Source organism: Lynx rufus, unplaced genomic scaffold (genome assembly GCF_022079265.1).
Source record: "Lynx rufus isolate CCGP_SWC_20201006 ecotype Redwood Valley unplaced genomic scaffold, mLynRuf1.p SCAF_18, whole genome shotgun sequence".
In the NCBI taxonomy this organism is placed as follows: domain Eukaryota; kingdom Metazoa; phylum Chordata; class Mammalia; order Carnivora; family Felidae; genus Lynx; species Lynx rufus.
Genome location: NW_025814832.1, coordinates 29,718,707 through 29,742,133, shown reverse-complemented (window position 1 = coordinate 29,742,133; position 23,427 = coordinate 29,718,707). Strand labels below are relative to the sequence as shown.

Here is a 23,427-nt window from a genome sequence, read left to right as displayed (position 1 = left end):
TAGCTTGTTTGGGAAGCTGTTGCATAAGAAATTCCCACAAATTGGTTGTTTATATTTTATCATTATAGAGCCTTTTTATCACTGTTGCAAAATAGTTCAGTTAACTTTTGATTCTTTGCTTTAGGAGTAATGGCAGTACAAAGTGATATAAAAATTTTACTTGAATTTGAGGTTATGTAAAATTTTGTCTGTAGATATATCATATTTTTTGAGTTATATTTAGGCTAATATGAAGTGAGTTTAATTTTTTTAGTATATTTCATTTTTTTTTTTTCAACGTTTATTTATTTTTGGGACAGAGAGAGACAGAGCATGAACGGGGGAGGGGCAGAGAGAGAGGGAGACACAGAATCGGAAACAGGCTCCAGGCTCTGAGCCATCAGCCCAGAGCCCGACGCGGGGCTCGAACTCACGGACCGCGAGATCGTGACCTGGCTGAAGTCGGACGCTTAACCGACTGCGCCACCCAGGCGCCCCATATTTTTTTTTTTAGTATATTTCAACTGTTGGAGGCAAAAGTTCCAAAATAAGCCAGTGAGAGGGGACCTGGCTGGCTCAGTCAGTAGAGCATGTGACTCTTGATATCAGGGTTGTGAGTTCAAGCCCCATTTTGGGCCTAGAGCTTACTTTATTTTTTTAAACATTTTATTTTTAAGTAATCTCCATACCCAGTATGGGGCTTGAACTCAGCCCCAAGATCAAGAGTTGCACACTCCACTGACTGAGCCAGCCAGGCACTCCAGGCCTAGAAGTTACATTAACAAAATAAAATAAGCCAGTCAGCTGAGGAGTAAAGTCTGAAAGTAAACATGTATATTAAATAATTCATGTGTGGATAATTGATAAATAATTCATACTTTAAAAAATGAAATCTAGCAAAGTAGCTGAAGCTGTTGTAATTAGATAACTCAATTTAAAAATTTTAGAGTTGTTATATGAGAGTAATGGTGATCGATGTTAAATTTTTCCTGTTTCAGAAAAATCAGAGACTGTGCCAGGCTGCCCGTTTATCTATATCATCCGAAAGGATATAGATGTTTACTCTCAGATCTTGAGAAAACTCTTCAATGAATCCCATGGAATCTTTGTGGGCCTCCAGAGAGTTGAAGAAGAATTGACTGGAAAATCCAGAAAAGCTCAGTAAGTAGGCTGCTGGTAGGTACTGCAGTCCACAACTAAAGCGTGAAAGCCAAATGAACTGCCTCGTCCTTTTGCATGATGGATGGAGTGCCTGGAGAAATAAGGGGCTCCTGGTTCTATTTTGAGGCTTCTGTCCTGGGCAGTGGAGGTAGGTAGGGATGAAATGTCTTTCAGGGACTGTGCAAATGGCTGTTGATCGATTTGGTGGCTTGATAAACTTTTTGTTTGTTTATATTCCTGTTTCATTTACCCTGCAAAGAAGAAAATTTAGGCCAAATAAGCACCTGAAAATCACTGAAAGAAGTCCCACTGTGGGAAGATTTTGGAATTATCTTACTATAAAAATGAGTTTAAAAAAGTAGTTTTGTTGTATCTTTAAAGAATTATTCTCAAGGCATTTTTGGTAAGAGACCAGAAAACTATTATACTGTATATAGACTAGGGTTGTTTGAAGTGTGGTTCATGAGGTAACTGCATCAATATCAGATACTTGTTAATGGCAGATATCTGCGCCCCACCTCAGATCATAAAAATTAAAGTTTCTTGGGGTGGATCCTCAAATCTAAAATCTCCAGGTGAGTCTTAAGCACCATGGAGTGTGAGAACCTTTATGTTAGTTTTTTATCAGTGTCCCTAAATACAGTTAGAGCATGAGCAGTGTTGGTATTTGTATTGGGGGAAAAAAGTTTTTCCTTCCTGTTGAGTGTCTCCTTTGTTACACACTACTGCCATATTCATTTCTTTGTTTTTTTTGTTTGTTTTAAATGTTTATTTTAGGGAGAGTGCATGCAAGTGGAGGAGGAGCAGAGAGAGAGGGAGACAGGATCTGAAACAGAGTCCTCGGTCCATTCGGACAGTAGAGAGCCCGATATATGGCTCGAACTCATGAACTGTGATGACATGACCTGAGCCAAAGTTGGACGCTGAACAGACTGAGCCACTCAGGCTCCCCTTGTTTGTTTATTTAAAAATTTTTAAATTTATTTTGAAAGAGAGAAAGCATGAGCGGGAGAGGGGCAGAGAGAAAGGGATAGACCGAATTCCAAGCAGAGTGGGGAGAGAGAGAGAATTCTAAGCAGGCTCTGCACTGTCAGTGAGATCATGACCTGAGCCAAAACCATGAGTTGGACACTGAGCCAACTGAGCCACCAGGCACCCCCATATTCCTTTCTGATGCCAGATGTATGGCACCAGACAATTCTGTCACACCAGCTGGGCATCCTATAATTTTTTGTTTTTGTTTTTGTTTTTTTTTAAGTAAGCTGTATTTCCCAGTATGGGGCTTGAACTCACGACCGGAAGATAAAGAGTTGCATGCTTGGGGTGCCTGGGTGGCTCAGTTGGTTACTCATCTGACTCTTGGGATTCTGTCTCCCTCTTGCTCTGCCCCTCCCCAACTTGCTCTCTGTCTCTCTCTCAAAAATAAAAAGTCACATGCTTTACTGACAGCCTGCCAGGTCCCCTGGGTATCATATAATTTATCTCAGTTTTGACCCTATCTACCTGGAGATCAGATTTCATAGGTTAAGGGCTTAGTCCCACAAGACTGTTCCCCGCTTCACATGTGAATTGCAGTTAGTGCATTCCCACATTACTTAAAGCATTTTTCTGGCCCAGCTACAAATTGGAGGTTCCTAAACCTCCTCATGTTCAATGAATTTGCTAGAGTGGCTCACAGAACTCAGGGAAACACTTAGCTTACCAATTTATTAAAGAATATGATAAAGGATACAGATGAACAGCTAGGTGAAGAGATAAATAGGACAAGGTTTGGGAGGGTTTGGAGTACAGGAACTTCTGTCCCTGTGGAGTTTGGGTGTGTCCCCCTCCCGGTACGTGGATTTATATACCCACCTGGAAATTCTCTGAACTCCATACTAATGGGATTTTATGGAGGGAGGCATGATCAATTATTAACTCCATTTCTAGCCCCTCTCCCCTCTCCAGAGAGGTAGGGTGCAGGGCTGAAAATTTCTATTTTAATTTAATTTAATTTTAATTTTATATTTTTAAATGTTTATTTTTGAGAGAGACAGAGCACGAGCAGGAGAGGGGTGGAGTGAGAGGGAGACACAGATCTGAAGCAGGCTCCAGGCTCTAAGCTGTCAGCACAGAGCCCGACGCGGGGCTTGAACCCATGAACCGTGAGATCGTGGCCTGCGCTGAAGCTGGATGCTCGACCCACTGAGCCACCCAGGCGCCTCTCTTTTTTTATTTTTATTTGTTTTTGAGAAAGTGAGGAAGTGTGTGATTGGGGAAGGGGCAGAGGGAGAGGGAGAGAGAGAATCTTAGGCTCCATGCTCAGTGCAGAGCCTGACATGGAGCTCTGTCTCAACCAGGAGATCGTGACCTGAGCCTGTTGGGCTCTATCTCAGGAACCAGGAGATCTTGACCTGAGCCGAGATCATGAGCCAAGATCAAGAGCTGAGATCTAGACTGACTGACAGGCCACCCTAGCACAGCAGAAGATTTCGGTCTTCTGTTGATGGCTGAGTCTTTCTTTGACCAACCCCAATCCAGGAGCCCACCCAGAATGGCCTCAATAGAACGTAAGGTGCTCCTGATGCGCTCATCACTTAGGAATTCACAAGGATTATAGGAATCTTGTGTCAGGGACTAGGATAAAGACTAGATGTTTCTTTCTTTCTTTCTTTAAAAAAAAAAACAACTTATTTTTGGGAGAGTGCAAGATGGGGAGAGGCAGAGAGAAGGGGACGGAGGATCCTTTTTTTTTTTTTTTTTTTTTTAAAAGAAAGATTTTTAAGGTTGTTTATTTTTGAGAGAGTGTCTGCACACAAGTTGGGGAGGGGCAGAGAGAGAAGGAGACACAATCTGAAGTAGGCTCCAGGCTTTGAGCCGTCAGCACAGAGCCTGACAAGGAGCTTGAACTTAATGAACTGCTAGATCATGACCTGAGCCAAAGTTGGCCACTTAACCTATTTAACCTTCCAGGCTTCCCTGTTTTAAATTTTGTTTAATGTTTCTTTTCTTTTTTTTTTTTTTTTTACATGTTTATTCATTTTTGAAAGACAGGGAGAGACAGAGCACAAGCAGGAGGTGGGGTGGAGAGAGAGGGAGGGGCACAGAATCTGAAGCAGGCTCCAGGCTCTGAGCTGTCAGCACAGAGCCTGACACGGGGCTCGAACTCACGAACTGTGAGATTGTGACCTGAGCTGAAGTCGGATGTTCAACCGACTGAGCCACCCAGGTCCCCCAGTGTTTGTTTATTTCTGAGGGAGAGTAAGAGCATGAGTAGGGGAGGGGCAGAGAGACAGACACAGAATTCAAAGCAGGCTCCAGGCTGTCCACACAGAGCCTGACGTAGGGCTTGAACCTATGAACCATGAGATCATGACCTGAGCTGAAGTTGGTTGAAGACATTCAACCAACTGAGCCACCCAGGTGCCCCAGGGGGACAGAGGATCCTAAGTGGGCTCTGTGCTGACAGGTTGATAGTAGCGAGCCTGATTTGGGGGCTTGAACTCATGAACTGGGAGATCATGACCTGAGCCAAAGTTGGACACTCAACTGCCTAAGTCACCCGGCTGCCCCGATGTTTATTTCTTATAAATCACAGTATCACAGTATTTTACTTCCTCGTAAAATTTTACAAATGACTCATTCTGGAGGATACCCTAGTCAGCTTCGGGGGATGGCAGAGAGGGAGGGAAGGATAGAAGGGGAAATCACTGGTTTCAAGAGGCTCTGGTAACAGAATATTGGTGACTCAAACATCATTATTCTAAGAGAAAAACATGTCGAAGATCCTGTAATTCCTGGAAGGCAGGGAACTTGTCTTATTTATGTGGGCCCTCTGTTCCCACATACCCTTGCACGTTTATAAAGTACGTGCTCTAAGGGCATCTGGGTGGCTCAGACAAAATCAAGAGTCAGCATTCAACTCTTGATTTCGGCTCAGGTCTTGATCTCATGATATGTGAGATCAGTATGTGAGATTGAGCCCTGTGCTGTCAGTGCAGAGCCTGCTTGGGATTCTCTCCCTTCCTCTCTCTATGCCCCTCCCCCCTTGCTCTCTCTCAAAATAAGTAAACATAAAAAAATAAAATATATGCTCTAAAATGTTGAATGAATGAATGAATGCCATCCTAATGGTGGGGTGATAGCTCCTGTTCTGTGTATCGGGGTTAGCATATCACCTTATTTTTTTGGCTGAATTATTTATCTGGACCTGAATCTCGGCAGTGAAAGGGGATGTGGGGTAGTGAGGATTGGGTGAGGGAATACGTGCAGATTGCTTTACCTCCTGCCAGTCTTGTTGTAGGTCATATGCAGAATGTTGCTATTCTTTTTTTGATTTAATTCCAGGATAATTAACATACAGTGTCATGTTATTTTCAGGTGTGCAATATAGTGATTTAACAATTCTATATGTTCTAAAAAATATGGAACACTTCACAAATTTGAATGTCATCCTTGCTCAGGGGCCATGCCAGTCTTCTCTGTATTGTTCCAATATTAGTATATGTGCTACTGAAGTAAGCATGCTGTTCATTTTTAAATGGAACGAATAGGTGGTCTTTAGGTCTCTTCTTCTAGAACTGTTTTTGTTGCTAAGGACTGCATCTTGGTAACTAAACCAGTTACTTTCTTATGGATGTTTGTTATGTTTTGTCATTTTCTTTTTTTTTTTAATGTTTATTTATTTTGAAAGAGCGTGCATGCATGTGTGCTCACAGGAAGGGCAGAGAGAGGGAGAGAGAGAATCCTAAGCAGGCTCGGTGCTGTCAGTATAGAGCCCAATGTGGGGCTGGATCTCATGAGCCATGAGATCATGACCTGAGCTTAACTGAATGAGCCACCCAGGCACCCCGTCACTTCCTTTTTTAAAAAGACTTTATCTTGAAGTAATTTTGGACTTACAGAAAAGGTACAAGAATAATGGATTACTGCATATCCTTCATCTAGCTTTATAATGTTAATATCTATATGTTACCATATTACTGTCACTTAAACCAGGAAACTTAAACATCAATGCAGTATGCTTGAAGACTTCATTTGAATTTCACCAGTTTTTACACTAATGTCCTTTTTTTCTCTTCTGTGACTGAGGTTGCATTTAATTTTTTTCCCATAGTCTTCTTTATGACTTTGACACTTTTGAAAAATATTGGCCAGTTATTTTGGTGCTGTCCCTCCATTTGGGTTTGTCTGTTTTCTCATGATTAGACAAAGGTTATGTATCGTTTTTGAGATAATGCATTTTTAGTAAGAATACCACAGAACTGGTATGATGTGTCTTCAGTACATCATATTACGGGGTTTATCATGTTGAAGTTTTATTACTGAGTTTATTGACCTTCATCACTTGGTTAATGTGGTTTCTCCTGGGTTTCTCCACTGTAAAATTACCATCTTTCCTTTGTAACTAATGGGTATTTGGAGGAGAAACTTTGAGATTATGCAAATTCTATTTCTCTTTAAATTTTCAACCATTATTTTTAGTGTCTATCAGTAGATCTCATTTGCAACAATTAATATCACTATGGATTTGGGGATATTTATTTATTTAAAATAATTTTTTTATGTTTTTATTTTATTTTTGAGAGGCACAGTGAAAGTGGGGGAGGGGCAGAGAGAGATGGAGATAGAATCTGAAGCAGGCTCCAGGCTCTGAGCTGTCAGCGCAGAGCTCAACGCGGGGTTCAAACTCCCGGACTGCAAGATCATGACCTGAGCTGAAGTCGGACGCCTAACTGACTGAACCACCCAGGCGCCCCTCCGGGATATTTTTTGTACTCAATGGGTTATCTTATATGTTACTTATTTTGATGCTAAAGTTGTTCCAGCCTAGGCCGTTAGGAACTCCTTCAGGTTGGCTCCTGTATTTGAGCAAGCTCTTATCTTCTATTGCAGACTTCCTTGCTTTTTGTCACTACAAGATGCTCCATGTTCCTGTTGTATGTCATTTCATTTTTGTAGATTGGTCCGAGTGAGTAAGAACTACCGATCAGTCATAAGAGCCTGTATGGAGGAAATGCACCAGGCTGCAAGTAAGGATTTTGTGTGTGTACATGTTACAGTAATTGAAATGTTTGTCAGTACTGCAAGGTAAAGTCTATTTGACTTTACAGTTCAAAAATCTTACTTTCCCATCTTACGTAACCTAATATTTTGGCAATCGTCGAGTACGTTTTTCAAGTTAGAACATATTGAGTTGACAGGTGTGAGACTAACGGCCAAATTAAAGATCTTTGAAAATCATATTCCCAGTTCTTTTACTTTCACAATTTAAAGTCACCATAACCTTGAGAGCCATGTGATTTCTGGGTGCTGAGTAAAGTCTTTTATAACATGATGGTCTCTGTTCTATTGCGGTTGAAAGTGTTGCTTGTAACTTAAGGGCATTGGGTTTACAAATCATTGATCTGCAACAAAGAGATATGAAGCACTTTTTAAAAACTTACAGTGAAAATTGGTAGTCATTAGAGGAAATAGGCACAAGCAAAGAACCTTGTATATGAAGCTATAACTATGAGACTAAAAGTTTCATTGCTTACTTCAAAATGTTTTGTGTTTTGTTAGTTGCTGCTAAAGATCCAGCCAGTGGTCGCCAGTTCAGCAGCCAGGTAGGGGCGCCGCCTGCCTTTGTTGTCCTGGCACCGTTTTGTCCTTCTGCATCCTCAGCACCCACCTGGGGTGGCTTTGCAGTCATTGTTATGTACAAGTCTTTCTTCTTACCAGGTAGACAGGCAACTCCTTGGGGGCGGTAAGGATCATCTTGAACTTCTTGGTGCCCCCTTCAAGGCATAATGCATTGGAACACAAGGGTGTGCCTGATAAGTACTTGTATGAATTTACAATTCTTACGGGGAAATATCAGTCCTAACCACATTGTGTCACCTGAGTTAGTGAACTGAGCTTTTGGAACCACTGCTTATTTTTATAAGCTGGACTCAGCTCGTGACCCAGCATTTTTACTGAGTTGTTTATTTTGTTGGAGCTGGAAGATGGCTGAAAGAATTCTCTTTCTTTGGTAGAATCTTGATAGTGTTCAAGCTCAGTGGTGAGTAGGGATTGGTGCAGCAAAGCATTTATTTTCTCTGAATAAGGTCGTCTGTGTTTTTGTATGAAAGGATGGTGGGGAAGGGGACTGAATATTTCCTAGGGCAGGGTCCATACCTGACTTATTTTTGGGTCTTATATTAGGTTTGCTTTTTAGTAGACTTTCTTAAACTTTAGTCCCTTGAATACCACCTTCATGATTTTTGGTATATCTGTAGAATTCTTAATATTATTTACTGAATAAATTTTTCTAAAAATCATCTTCCATTTTACTCAGAGCCTCTTTCTAAATCCTAATATTCATCAAGACCATGGGCGGGATGGGCTAATTATATTTTTCTCTAACGCACATTAAACTAAAATGAGAACTATTAAAAAAAAAAACAATGTTAGTCTGCGTACCATCCCCTAAAATTCTCTCACTGAATTCCCTGTGGGAAATCCTGTGGGATTTCCATAGGAATATTCAGTAAATGTTGGGTTAATAATGAATGACCATCATGTGCTTCATTCCTTTGCTCTGAGAGCAAATATCAGGAATGTTTTCAGTTTTACAGCCTTGTCTCCATTTCTTCCTTAGGTCTCCATTTTGTCAGCAATGGAGCTTATTTGGAATCTTTGTGAGATTCTTTTTATTGAAGTAGCCCCAGGTGAGCATGGAATCATCCCTTCCCAACATCAAAGGTGTCTACCTTTCCTGCATGTCATGATGAGAGTTTAATTGCCCAGAATGCTCTTTTTATCACTCTCCATCAACGTAACCATCAGAAAGTTGTACGTAACACCCAAAGAAGCCTGCCATTTTGTCACCTCTTAGAAAATGCCTCCTGAAAACCTAAAATGTTAGGCTGGTGGCCCCTGAAAAACACCAGTAAAACGTGTTAAACTGCTGTATGACAGGGGTGGTCAGTATTTATGTTGTGGACTGGTCAAGCTTATGAAAGTTTTAGGAGAAGTCAGGGGAGGGGCATGGAATGGGTTCTCCCTCCTAGGCTCAGAAGGAGCCAACTCTGCTTACTCCTTGATCTCAGACTTCTGGCCTCCAGAAGTGTGAAATAATAAAGATCTGTTGTTGAAAAATTTAAAAGAAAGAGAAACTTTTAAGGATGTGAGGGATTATATGGTGGGAGGCAAAGTCACTTGGAGAATTCTGTCACCAGTGATTGGGGCAGGGGCAGCCCTACACGTGAACTGTCCATTCTGAATTATCGCATGTTCTTGAACCAAACTGTGGGTGGTACGGTATCCTTGCTCTCTGTGGAGGTGCTGCAGGCTTTTTTTTTTTTTTTTTTTTTTTGTATCTCTTGATAGTTTATGTTTGCTGTTACCCATAAATGAGTGTTAGTAATCTCTGTAGTCATAGCTTTTTACTCCCATTCCTGCTAAAGTCCTGAGCAACTTGAAATGAAAATTAGTTGTTTCTATGTTTACTGCCTCCAGTATATCTTGAGGGCTGTTGCTGTGTTTCTGTCATTGTTGCTTACCTAGCACCTAATCAGTACCAGTCCCTAAGTGGCTGTTCCTTACCTGGCCATTGCACACTGCATCGTTGTGAAGCATTGGGGGTGGTGCAAGTGGTGAGATTCAGCCCTATCAAAGATTCAGTGAAAGGTGGAGCTGCCTGGCTCAGAGGAAGTATTCCTAAAGGTCCATTTGTCAGCCCAGTCCTTTATTCAGGACCATATGTGTGCCCACCTACGAGGGATAAGCCACTTCTCCATAGTTCTCTTCTCTGCCCTATACTTTCTGTCCGTACTGTGGGAAAGTGGAATTTGCTACAGATGAAGCTGAGGTTTGTGTGTGACAAGAGTCTTTCCTCCTAGCCGGCCCTCTCCTCCTCCACCTCCTTGACTGGGTCCGACTGCATGTATGTGAGGTGGACAGTTTGTTGGCAGATGTCCTGGGCAGTGAGAATCCAAGCAAGCATGAGAGCTTCTGGAACTTGGTAAGGACCTCATGCAGGTTGGGCCTTCCTGACTTTCACCTCACAGTGTTTTCCCAGTATTCATAGGCAGGCCTGAGAGTTGCCTGCTGAGCCTGCTCACACTCAGACTGGCTTTTGGGTCTGTGATTATGGAGATGCTCTTAGATCTTTGCTTCCCTGATCCACAGGAGAGTTTAGAACTAAGTTGTCGTGTAAAAAAAAGTAATGCTTTGTAGGCTTTCTGGTGAGCAGGGAAATTTAGTTTCTTTGTGAATCTAAGGAAGAGAAGAGAAGATGGGGTAATACAAACCCGATTGATAGGGGCTGGGGGTGGGAGCTTAATGTAAATAAGCATGAGGGGTTTTGAGGTGATAGAAATGTTATAAAACTGGATTGTAATGATGGTGCACAACTCTGTAAACTTACTACTTAAATAGGTGAATGTTGGTGGTGTGTAAATTATAGGTCCATACAGCTATTAAAGATTGATGATCCTGAAGTCATTTTGGATTATCAGTTTGGGAGTCAACAGGTCTCAGGGGCGCCTGGGTGGCTCAGTTGGTTAAGTGTCCAACTTTGGCTCAGGTCATGATCTCGTGGTTCGTGAGTTCGAGCTCCATATTGGGCTCTGCACTGACAGTACAGAGCCTGCTTGGAATTCTCTCTCTTCTCTCTCTCTGCCTCTCACCCACTCGCACCTTCTCTCTCTCTCAAGATAAATAAAAACTTAAAAAAAACAACAACCGTGAAGAAGGTCAGCATGTCTCTTGGTGTTGTGTGTGTGTATGTACGTATGTATGTATGTATGTATTCTGTGCCTATGAAAGCAATGCTTTTTTCCATTTACCTTTCCTGACTTGTGACCCATTTGGGAGGGCCTGGGGAGAAGATTGCAGTTGACCTGAATAATGGAAGGTTGATTAAACTTATAAAATATGGAATTCAGGTAAAGAATTGTTGCCTTTGAGACAGGAAATCTTGGGCCCAGATTTTGAGTCTCTGATTCATTCACTGAATATTTATCAAGCACTCCTGTTTGCAAGGCACGGGGGAAAACAACTATGACCAAAGTGGGCAAAGATTCCTGCTCTTCTGAGTCTTACATCTTGGGTGGGGAGACAGAAAATAAATACAGAAACAAGTAAAATATGTAGCATGCCTCACAGTGAAGCCCAGTGGTATGGAGAGCAGAGGAGTCCGGGAAGGCCACCCTCATGAGGTGATATGGGAGGAGGGGCGCTGGGCCAAAGGAGGGGAAAGAGCATTGCAGGCAGTGAGACCTGCAAGCGCTCTGACCTGGAGGCACAGTGGGACGAGGAGCAGAGGGAGCAAGGGCTGGAGTTGGGGAGGTAAGGGCAGAGAGCCAAAGGGCCAGATCATAGGGCCCCCTGGACTGTCCTAGGACTTTAGCTTTGAGAGAGGCTGTAGAGCAGAGTGGTAGGAACATGGTCTGTGGTGCCAAACTGTCTGGGTTAGCATCCCAGCTCTGCCTCTAACTAGCTGTGGGGTCTTGAATGAGTTATTTAACTGCCGTTAGTTTCTTCTGTGCAACAGGGATAGTGATCAGATCATGTTTAAGATCATGTAATGATGAAATTAAAGCACATAAATGTGTGTAAGCTGGTTGATAGACACAGAGCTCCTGTTTTACCTTGGAGTCAGATGGGGTGAGGGGGGCTTTGGAGAGCTGAGCAAAGGTACACCATGATCTGATGTAGGTTTTCAAGGCTCTCTGGCTGCCCTACTGAGGACGGAGCAAGGGCAGAAGCAGAGACCAGTCTAGAGGCTATGGTACTAAACCAGGCAAAGATGTTGGGGACTTGGACAAGTGTAGGAGCTGAGCAGAGGAGGTCGTGAGAATTGGTTAGATTCTGGTGCAGCTTACAGATACAGTTGGTGAGATTTGCTAATAGATTGGATGTGCGTGCATTGGATGTGCGTGCGTGTGTGTGTAAGAAGAGAAGGTAGGATGATCAGGTTGGTGAGTTGGAGGCATCTGGGTGTTTACTTTTAGACATGCTATGTTTAAGATGCCTATAAAATCCAAGTGGAGACACTGACTAAGGCTGTAAGATATACAAGTCTGGAATCCAGAGAAGGAAGTCCAGGTTAGAGAAATTGGGGATTTGTCAGCATATATATCCTTGGCTTTTTTCAGCATGACTTAGTAAGGGAGAATGTTACTATGTATGTTTTACATGTATACTTGTGTGTATATTACTGTTGATTGTCATTATTCATAACGGTTAGGGTCTGTAAAGTTGCCTGGAACATTGTATTACTGATTACTGTAATACAGGGTTCTTCTGGCCTCTGATCATGTTTTGTCAGCTGATCAGTATGTAACCTTGTGTTATATATGTTTTTGTTTAAAAAGATACCTTATTAAATATATATTATTGATTCCTGGGGTGCCTAGGTGGCTCAGTCGGTTTAGCGTTCAACTTCGGCTCAGGTCACGATCTCACAGTTTGTGGGTTCGAGCCCTGCGTGAGGCTCTGTGCTGACAGCTCAGAGCCTGGAGCCTGCTGTGTCTCCCTCTCTCTCTCTGACCCTCACCCGCTTGCACTCTGTCTCTCAAAAATAAGTGGATATTAAAAGAAATTTTTAATATATATCACTGACTCCTTAACATTGAACTCATGGCTAAAAGCCTTGTAATGCATGCCTGAATGAAGCTTATCTGACATGTATTTTCTCCCTATCGGCCTTCATTAACACTTAAAAACACTGTATAGGGGCGCCTGGGTGGCTCAGTCGGTTGAGCGTCGGACTTCGACTCAGGTCACAATCTCGCAGTCCGTGAGTTCGAGCCCCGCGTCGGGCTCTGTGCTGACAGCTCGGAGCCTGGAGCCTGCTTCCGATTCTGTGTCTCCCTCTCTCTGCCCCTCCCCCGTTCATGCTCTGTCTCTCTCTGTCTCAAAAATAAATAAACGTTAAAAAAAAATTTAAAAAAATAAAATTAAAACACTGTATAGCACTTCAGCACTATGCTCAGGGGCTCAGGAAAAAGCACAGACATACAGGGGAGCCTGGGGCTCAGTCGTTAAGCATCTGACTCTTGGTTTCTGCTCAGGTCATGATCTTACTATGGTTCATGAGTTTGAGCCCCACATTGGGCTCTGCACTCCCAGCACAGAGCCTGCTTAGGATTCTCTCTCTCTCTCTCTCTCTCTCTCTCTCTCTCTCTCTCTCTGCCCCTCCCGCACTCACACTCTCTCTCTTTCAAAATAAATAAACTTAAAAAAAAAAAAAGACTGAAAAAAATATACAAAAAAAGTGGTACTAAATAGATCCTGGAAAAGATACTTGTTTAGTGTGAGTTGATACAAGAAGGTAGAGCACCACCTATTTAACCTCAGCTGCAAATGTGCATATCAAGTGACTCAAATTTTTTGCCATTCTACACATGTCCACAAGTAACGGTGAAAGCACATCATATAATGATTTGGGGGTTACAAGTAGGCAAATTCAGAAACATGAAATCTATGAATAAACAGGATTGACTATATTGAGTGTATGCATCTGTGCATCTATTTATTTGAACTGAAACTTATGAATCAATTTTTATTTGAAAGATTGAACTGAAACTTATAAATCAATCTTATTTATACTCTGCCATTTTCTGTTTTATTCATTAAGTAAATTCTACGACTAACGTGGGTCTTGAACTCGTGACTCCAAGATCAAGAATCACATGCTCTACTGACTGAGCCAGCTAGGCGCCCTTATTTCATTTTTTCATTTTTTTTTTCTTCAAAGTTGATTTATTTTGAGAGATAGCAGGGACAGGGGAGGGGGCAGAGAGAGAGGGAAAGAAAGAGAATCCCAAGCAGGCTCTGCACTGTCAGAGCGGATCCTGTCACGGAGCTTGATTCCCATGAACCACAAGATCATAACCTGAGCCAAAATCAAGAGTTGGATGCTTAACGTACTGAGCCACCCAGGTGCCCCCCCCCCATCATTTATTTTTAAAATGTTGGTTGCAGTGGTGCCTGGATGGCTCAATTAAGCCTCTGACTTTGGTTCTGGTCATGATCTCACATTTCGTGAGTTCGATCCCCGCTTCTCGCTCTGTATTTCTGTCCCTCGCTCACTTGTGCCCTGTCGAAAAATAAAAATTAAATAAATATAAGATATAAAATAAATATTGCTTAAAAATTAAAAAAAGGGGGCGCCTGGGTGGCTCAGTCGGTTGAGCATCTGACTTCGGCTCAGGTCATGTTCTCACGGTTCGTGGGTTTGAGCCCCGCGTTGGGCTCTGTGCTGACAGCTCGGAGCCTGGAGCCTGCTTCAGATTCTGTGTCTCCCTCTCTATCTGTTCCTCCCCTGCTCATGCTCTGTCCTTCTGTCTCTCTCTCTCAAAAATGAATAAAGATTTAAAAAAATTTTTTTTAAGATATAAAATAAACAATAAAATATATAATATATAAAAAGCATGTTGGTTGCAATCTGTGATGGGTTACAACATGCAGTTTGAAAAGTATGGTTTAGGTTAAAACCATGAGACTAGATGAGCTAGATTACCTCTGGAGGAAAGGAACCATCATACTTCCCCAATGTAGGAAGTTAAAATGTGGATCGAGGAGACTGACTTCCAGGCCTTACTTGAATGCTTATGTTCTTGGTGCCCTCCCAGGTGACCATCTTGGTGCTACAGGGCCGGCTGGATGAGGCCCGGCAGATGCTCTCCAAAGAAGCCGACGTCAGCCCCACCTCTGCGGGCATGTGCCGAATTCTGGGGGACCTGATGAGGACAATGCCCGTTCTCAGTGTATGTGGGAGCAGACCTGCTCTGTTGGGCCATGAGATATGGGTTTGTTCACTAAGCACAAGGGGTCACTCACTGTGAGTGGCAATGGCATCTCACTGTGTCTTTCCCCTTAGCCTGGAAACACCCAGACGCTGACAGAGCTGGAACTGAAGTGGCAGCACTGGCATGAGGAATGTGAGCGTCATCTCCAGGATGGCACGTTCGCCTCCAGTCCTCACCTGGAGTCTCTCTGCAAGGTCTGTGGGAAGGAAGTTCAGGTTGGGGTCCAAGTTGGAGCTGTGGTTCCAGTGCAGCAATAGCAGGAACATGATGGACAGGGCTGTCCATCATCTCTGTCATGAAGGAGAGAGCTTTCAGACCAAATGCTCTACTTGAGATTAGGAGAGTTAATAGAGAAGTTGCCCCTGGAACTAAAGGAAAATGTCTCTCTCCTTAGATCATGCTGGGAGATGAAGCTGCCTTGTTGGAGCAAAAGGAACTTCTGAATAACTGGTATCATTTCCTAGTGACCCGGCTCCTGTACTCTCATCCCACAGTAAAACCCATTGACCTGCACTTCTATGCCCAGGTGAGCCTGAGCTTTAAGGAGTGGGAGGAGGGAGTAGGAATCATGGGGGTAGGTCATTTTCACTGTGTGGCCTCTTTGAGTTGAACCTCCCTGGAGAACAGGAAAGGTCTTTCCTTTTGCACCCTCCTTTTTTTAAGTTTATCTTTTTTTAGTAATCTCTACCTCCAACTTGGGGCTCAGACTCATGACCTCAGAGATCAAGAGTTGCGTGCTCTTCTGACTGAGCCAGCCAGGCTCAATCAATTAATTGAGCAAGAGACAGCATGTATGCGTGAGCAGGGTAGGGGCAGAGGGAGAGAGAGAATCTTAAGCAGGCTCCACGCTCAGTGCAGGGGCCAATGCAGGGCTCAATTCCAAGACCCTGACATCGTGACCTGAACCAAAATCAAGAGTTGAATGTTCAACCAACTGAGCCATCCGGGTGCCCCTCTTTATTTTTTAAGTCATCTGTCCCCAACATGGGGCTCAAAGCATGACCCAGAGGTGAAGGGTTGCATGCTCTTCCAACTGAGCTAGCTCAGCATCCCCTACTTTGGCCCTTTTTGAGGGACCCATCATCCTTCTCCAGGGTTCCCTACACAGAAGCCCTACCTGCCCCCTTGAGTCTCTGCTTACATCTGGGAATTGAGTTGGTCACCACCTTTTCACAGTCCAGCCTTGACCTGTTTCTGGGAGGAGAGAGCAGCCCAGAACCCCTGGACAACATCTTGATGGCGGCCTTTGAGTTTGACATCCACCAAGTGATCAAGGAGTGCAGGTAGGACCTGCTACACCCCCACCATTCTGTCTTGAGGTGTGCAGTTCAGCGGCATTAAGTGTATTCCCAGTGTTGGTGCAACCATCTCTACCATTCTTTTTTTAAGTTTCGTTTTACTTTGACAGACCATGCGCAAGTGCACATGTGCACAGGAAAGCAGGGGAGAGGGAGGGAGAGAGAATCCTAAGCAGGCTCCACACTATCAGTGCAGATCCCGATGCAGGGCTGAAACTCAAGAACTGTGAATCAGACACTTAACCGATGAGCCACCCAGGCGCCCCTCCACCATCCTTTTTTAGAATGTCTTGTTCCTTCTCACTGGTGTCTTAACTTTCTTCCCACAGACATGCTCTTCTCCTAGGCCACATGTAGGTAGATCCTGGCTTCTCTCTGGACAAGCTTGGGGACCTTCCTAAGGCTTGGGGGCTACTGTATTTACAGCAGTTTTCATTTCAGGGATGTTTACTTGAACAACATTGCAGTAAATTACTTTGGTATTTGAAATCCATAAAAAGCCAGCAGACCTATTTCTTGGAACCTGCTGGATATGCATACCACCTTAAGGGACAGTACTTCTCATTAGTTTCCCTCTCTAGTGAGCCAAGGGCTACCACACCAGCAAACTGCTGGTTGAGTCTGTTTAGAGCAGGGATTCTACACCACCCCTCTCCTCAAAAGGGTATCTTGTCATCGCATTGAACCTTCAGCAAGGCTGGAAAAGGAGTATCAGACGTAATGAGTCACAGGTAAAGCTTACTAGGAGTTTCCATACATAGGAAGTCAGACACAATTTATCTTCCCTTCTTGTGCATCCTGGACAAGTGGGTATTGAATTGAAGACTCCCGGAAGGGAGAGAGTTGGGAACTATAGCAGATGACCTTGCTCAACTATCAAATTCACTGATCTCAACTGGATAATTTTTAATAGATTTGGGCAGTGGGAAGGGATCCTTTCCTGCTATGCTCCTGTTGGAGCGAAAAGAGAACCAGGGCTTGAAGGAAATGGTGCTAGATTTGGAGAAAGAAAACCGAGTTTTATGTCTATATCCTTTTCACAGACCTGTAGTTGGAGCTGGAAGGTGACTCAGAATCCAGCTGATGAGGGGCATCTGCACGGAACCGTTAGTGAGAATCACTTACAAAGGCACACACGTGTCATTATTTGGCTTTGTCATTGCCTCAGCCTATAATTCGGAGTAATAGGCATTCCCAAATATACTGTCTGTTATAGTACTGGGTTATTTCCATTAAGGCTTCCTTCATAAGCCACATCTGAATTTTTAGGAACAAATCAGATTTGAACAGAACCAGGAGGAAGGATAATGAAAAGGGAAAACACCCTGTTCTTTGCAGTGACAGTAGAAGAAAAAGGGGAATGCCAGAGAAGAGGAGTGGCTTTCATGAATGTCCCAGAAAATGGCATCACCCTCCTCCTACTCACACATAGGGATCAGGCTCTCAGCCCCTCAGTCTGAGCACCTCTGTCTCCTGGCAAGCAGGAAAGAGTCTAAAGTATTTCTGTTTGCTATAAACTTTGGAGTGTGGGTTTTTCTAAAAAATTTTTTTAACATTTTTTTTTTTTTTCTTTTTGAGACTGAGTGTGAGTAGGGGAGGGGCAGAGAGAGTGAGATACAGAATCCGAAGCAGGCTCCAGGTTCTGAGCTGTCATCAGAGAGCCTGACTTTGGGGCTTGAACCCACAAACTGCGAGATCAAGACCTGAGCCAAAGTCGGACACTCAACCAACTGAACCTCCCAGGCGCCCCTGGAGCTTGGGTTTTTCTGATCCGGGAGCTACTTCCTACTCTGTTCTGAAAGAGGCACCATAATGCAAGTCTTGAAACCTCATCCCAGAAACTGGAGGAAAGGCTGAAGTACCTTTAGAGAGAGTAGTAGAGCTTTAGGAATGTGCCCTCCTGGATGGGGAAGGATTGGATTTGGCATTTTACGAACACTTGGTTTCTCTTGGTTTGTACCAGTCAGACCCAAGCTTGGTTCCTGGGAAAGTGGGGAACGTCTGGTGTTGGGCCAGTGGGCTGGTGATGTAGGCAAGTCTCGCAGCTTTCTTTGGGTATGACGTCAACTGGGTTCATGACTACCCTGTAAAGGGGAATGAAGGGAATCCTTTCTAAAGGTGCTAAAAAGGAGATTTCTAAATGAGTATTCGATGATCCCCATGTTAGCCAGACCCTAAGAGGCACAAAGGGCAGTGAAGGGTGCTGAAGTGGAGCATAAAGGCCCTCAGAGGCTATAGTTCATCAGCCCTTGCTGGAGAGCTGCATGTTTGCCTATTATCCCCACAGCCGAAAGGAGAAGTTGGGAATCCTCCAAGTGCTCATTTCCTCCTCTCTGGCTTACAGCTTCCTCTAAAAGCCAGTTCCTTGCTACCTGGCAAAAGGAAACAGGGAGCTGGCATGTACTTCACTGGGAGCTAGGCAGGATGGCAGCTTTCTGGTGCCCTTAAAGTCCTGTCACAATATTGAACTAGAAGGAAACAGGTCTTCCTTCAAAAATTAAGAAGAGGTCCAGTTTAATGTTTACCTAATCTAGAATCTTCTTGCCAGAACTTTGTCCCGGCCCATAACTTTGGCTGCGGATTATGGCGGTGTGCAGACCCTCACACACCATTTACAGAAGAAGGTCCACAGCCGCCAGAGCTCAGTTAGGTAGTGGTTGCTGCAGAGGTGCCAGAACAAGATACAGGAGTTGGGGTAAGGGGGCAGCAGTGGCCCAGTGCAGGGCAAACAGTCCCGTGGAGAGTTACACTTGTTTGCTCTGGGTAGGGCCTTCGCCACGGCTGGTCTTCCCAGCTCCACAATTTTCTCTTTTCTGGCAGAGGCCACTCCAGAGCTGTTGAGTCTTCCTCAAACGTTTTTGAACAATGAGGCTGTTTGCTTGGTTTGTATAGAGGTTGCCTTGGGAATTCTCCATCATTTGTGTGTGAAGCTCCAAAATCTGTTGTTGAGACTTGTCTGGCTTTGCAGGGAGGGTGTGGCGGCCTTGTTCAACACTCCATCCTGTCCTGGTCACTCGAGCAGTGTCATTAGCACCTGCCTTCAGTGGTCGCTGCCCTGTGGCCTTGGAGGCTGCTGTATCCCTTTGGGAGATGCTTGAGGGCTGCCAGACTAGGGCATGCTGTGGCTCCTCAGCCACCTCACTGGCTGTCTCACTAACTGTCACATCAGTCTGGGCAACAGCAGCTGTTCAGGAGGGCCAAGGTACCATCTCCCCTCACCCATCCTTTATGCCCCACCCTGTGCCAAGCTTTGCGATTATAGCAGTTTTTCTTGTATTCCTGAATGTATTATCTAGGCCAGATGTTGTGGAACCCCTTAAGAGAGGACCCTATATCAGATTGTGAGGTGAGGAAAAGCTTCTCAAAGGAGGCTACACTCAAAGCGGAGTCCTGAAAAGTTCAGCCAAAAACATCATTTTGGGCAGAAACAAAAACACAGGGAAAGACAGGAAAGAAAGAAGGCCTGTTACCTGCTGAAGGAACTAAACATCTCTTAGGACCAAAACACTAAGTGAGGGGTTGAAATGACAGAGGTCAGAAAGGAGTCAGATTATCAAGGACCAGATACACTGTACCCAGTAGTTTTGATTGTATCCAAATGGGGAGCCACTGAGGATTTTAGCAGGATAGTGCTGTGAAATTTGTATTTGAGAAAGAACAATCTGAAGAGTGTGGAGGACAGCAAGGCTGGCAGCTGGTAACTTAACAAAATTACTAAAATGGTTAGTAACTACAGTAATGGTGATAATAGTTAAGATTTACTAGACTAAGTTTTAATGGATTATTTCAATTTATCTTGGAACAGACCTTTGAGATGGGTGCCTTTTTTTTTTTTTTTTGAGTTTATTTACTTATTTTGGGGTGCCTGGGTGGCTCAGTCGGTTAAGCGTCTGACTCTGGATTTTAGTTCAGGTCATGGTCTCATGATTTGTGAGTTGGAGCCCTCCGGTGGGCTCTGTGCTGGCAGTGCGGAGCCTGCTTGGCATTCTGTCTCTCCTCTCTCTGCGCCACAGCACAGAGCCCCACGTGGGGCATCGATCTCATGATCATGACCCAAGCCAAAATCAGAAGTTGGACACTTAACTGACAGCCATCCGGGTGCCCTGAGATAAAAAGTGTTGTTTTTTTCTTTTCTTCTTTATTATATTTTTTTTAAATGTTTATTCATTTTTGAGAGAGGCAGAGCATGAGCAGGGCAGGGACAGAGAGAGGGAGACACAGAATCTGAAGCAGGCTCCAGGCTCTGAGCTGTCAGCACAGAGCCCAACGCGGGGCTCGAACTCACAGACCGTGAGATCACGACCTGAGCAGAAGTCGGACGCTCAACCGACTGAGCCACCCAGGCGCCCCAAAAGTGCTGTTTTTTTCAAGCCTATCTCACATATGAGGGAAGTGAGCCCTGGTAAAGTCACACTGCCAGCTAACAAGGGCCCTGTGGCTGTTTGGCCCCAAAGCCACTTGCTAAAGCCCATACAGTTTGCTGAGCTCTTAAGCACTAATGAAGCCATCAAGAAGTTCTATTAACTTCAAAATTATCTCACAACTGGTTACTTCTCGTTCCCTCCTCAGCTGCCACCTTAGCCCAGCTGCCATTATCAACAGCCTGAACTATTGCAGGTTGACTGGTTTCACCACTGTCCCCATCTCTACATTGTCCATTTGGACACAACCGTTCGAGTACTCTTTTCAGTCTTTAAGTTTTTATTTAAATTCCCATTAGTTAACACACAGTATAGTACTAGTTTCAGGTGAACAGTATGGTGATTCATCACTTCCATACAACACCCGGTGCCCATCACAAGTGCACTCCTTAATCCCCATCACCTATTTAACCCATCTCTCCACCTCCTTCCCCTCTGGTAACTATCAGTTTGTTCTCTAGAGTTAAGAGTCTGTTTCTTGGATTGCCTCTTTTCTCTCTCTTTTTTATTCCCTCTTTGCTCATTTTAAGATTTTATTTTATTTTTAAAAAAAATTTTTTTTTTTCAACGTTTATTTATTTTTGGGACAGAGAGAGACAGAGCATGAACGGGGGAGGGGCAGAGAGAGAGGGAGACACAGAATCGGAAACAGGCTCCAGGCTCTGAGCCATCAGCCCAGAGCCCGATGCGGGGCTCGAACTCACGGACCGCGAGATCGTGACCTGGCTGAAGTCGGACGCTTAACCGACTGTGCCACCCAGGCGCCCCAGATTTTATTTTATTTTAAACATTTATTTTTCTTAAGTTTATTTATTTTGAGAGAGAGCATGGGGGAAGGGCAGAGAGGGAGAAAGGGAGAGAGAGAATCCCAAGCAGGCTCCACATGTTCAGTGCAGAGCCCAGTGCAGGGCTTGAACTCATGAACCATGAGATCATGACCTGAGCCGAAATCAATTTGGACGCTTAACCGATTGAGCCACCCAGGAGCCCCTTTAAGATTTTTTAAAGTAACCTCTACACCCAAGGTGAGTGTCAAACTCACAACCCTGAGATCAAGAGTCCCATGCTTTGCTGACTGAGCCAGCCAGGCTTTTTAGTTTTTGTTTTTTAAGAGAGAGTGGGAAGGGCAGAGGGAGAGGGAAAGAGAGAAAGAATTCCAAGCAGGCTCTGCACTGTCAGTATGGAGCCCGATGTGGGGCTAGAACTCAAAAACTGCAAGATCATGACCTGAGCCAAAATCAAGAGTTGGACACTTAACTGACTGAGCCACCCAGGTGCCCCAGGAAGCATTTCTTTAAAAAGTTTTATTTATTTCAAGAGAGGGAGAGAGAGGGAAAGAAAATTCAAGCAGGCTCCACCCCTGAAGTGGGGCTCAAACTCATGAACTGTGAGATTGTGACCTGAGCTGAAGTCGGACACTAAAAAGACCAAGCCACCCAGGTGTCCCTACCATAGCTTCTTTATCCGTTCATAGGTCCATGGACTCTTGGGCTGTTGCCATAATTAGGCTATTGTAGATAGTGCTACAATAAACATAGGGGTGCATGTATCCTCTTGAATTAGTATTTTTGTATCTCTTGGGTTAATACTTAGAAGTACAATTGCTGGATAATAGGATAGTTCTATGTTTATTATTTATTCATGTATTTATTTTTGAGAAAGCGCGCACACACACACCTGTGAGTGAGGTGGGGAGGGGCAAAGGGAGAGAAACCCAAGAATCCCAAGCAACTTCCATGCTGAGCATGGAGCCTAATGCCCCATGGAGCCCATGACCCTGGCATCGTGACCTGAGTGGAAATCAAAAGAGATCTAGTGACCCAAGGTGGTTCTATCTTTAACTTTTTTTTTTTTTTTTAAACTAAGCTCTACACCTAATGTGGGGCTTGAACTTATGACCCCTAGATCAAGAGTTGCATGCCTACTGACTGAGGTAGCCAAACATCCCCTCTATTTTTAACTTTTCGAGGAACCTCCATACTGTTTTCCAGAGTAGCTGTACCAGTTTGCCTCCCCACCAACAATGCGTGAGGGTTCCCTTTTCTGGGCATCCTTGCCAACACCTGTTGTTTCCTGTGTTGTTGGTTTTAGCCATTCTGACAGGGGTGAGGTGATATCTCATTGTAGTTTTGATTTGCTACTTGTTTTCAGTGTTGAACCATTTTTTCCTGCTTTCTGTCCCAGTGGCTTCCCATCACGAGGCACTAAGTGAGCTGGCCTTTGCCTGACTTGAAGTTTGAGTCACACGGGCTTCAGTCTGAAGTAGGAACAAGACTGACTTCCTGCTCCAGAGCCTTTACACTGACTGTTGCCTCTATTTCAGGGCTGTTCCTTTCTCTTGTCTTCCTGTGGCAGGTTCTCCCTCCTCCTCCAGCCCTCTGTTCAAAGAACTAGTCCCTCGTCATTAATGTTCTCTATGGTCCTTATTCTAGGAGGGTGGACTGTGCCTGTAGTTGTGAGTAGGGGAGGCAACTTGTTTTTAGATCTTATGGGTTAACATTTGCTCACCTTATTTAATATTCTTCCTTAAGACTGGCCACTTCTGATTTCATCTGTTACCCTTGAATTTTTTAGAACTTCAGTCTCTAAAGATAGCTTCAGAGTCTCAGAGAGCTGTACTGACCATCATAATTCCTCCACTTTGGCAAAGAAGCTGAAGTTAAATAACTGGCCAGTCACTGAGTTAGCAGGACTGGATTTGAACCAATTTGCAGTGCTGCTAGAGCACATCCATGGTGGTCTCTAAGCAGTTTAGTAGGGCACTATTTATGTGTTAACCTCAAAGCTTGGATTTACTGATTTTTG

General features: G+C 44.0%; 1 protein-coding gene and 1 non-coding gene across 3 annotated transcripts in view; one reads left to right on the top strand and one right to left on the bottom strand.

Annotated features, from left to right (window-relative positions):
• Nucleotides 1-23,427, top strand: part of NUP85 (nucleoporin 85) — a 36,474-nt gene that overhangs the window by 6,147 nt on the left and 6,900 nt on the right. Inside the window, exons 3-11 of one of the 2 annotated variants that reach the window (XM_047081414.1) lie at nt 978-1,140; nt 7,081-7,151; nt 7,684-7,727; nt 8,744-8,813; nt 9,987-10,108; nt 14,727-14,861; nt 14,975-15,097; nt 15,298-15,429; nt 16,080-16,186. In XM_047081414.1, the coding sequence (XP_046937370.1) occupies nt 978-1,140; nt 7,081-7,151; nt 7,684-7,727; nt 8,744-8,813; nt 9,987-10,108; nt 14,727-14,861; nt 14,975-15,097; nt 15,298-15,429; nt 16,080-16,186 (967 nt within the window). Of the gene's footprint in view, nt 1-977; nt 1,141-7,014; nt 7,152-7,683; nt 7,728-8,743; nt 8,814-9,986; nt 10,109-14,726; nt 14,862-14,974; nt 15,098-15,297; nt 15,430-16,079; nt 16,187-23,427 lie in introns of both variants that reach the window. The other variant, XM_047081413.1, reaches the window with a different exon arrangement.
• On the bottom strand, nt 5,538-5,644 carry LOC124513692 (U6 spliceosomal RNA). Its single transcript, XR_006962512.1, has one exon. It is a non-coding gene; the product is annotated as a U6 spliceosomal RNA (small nuclear RNA).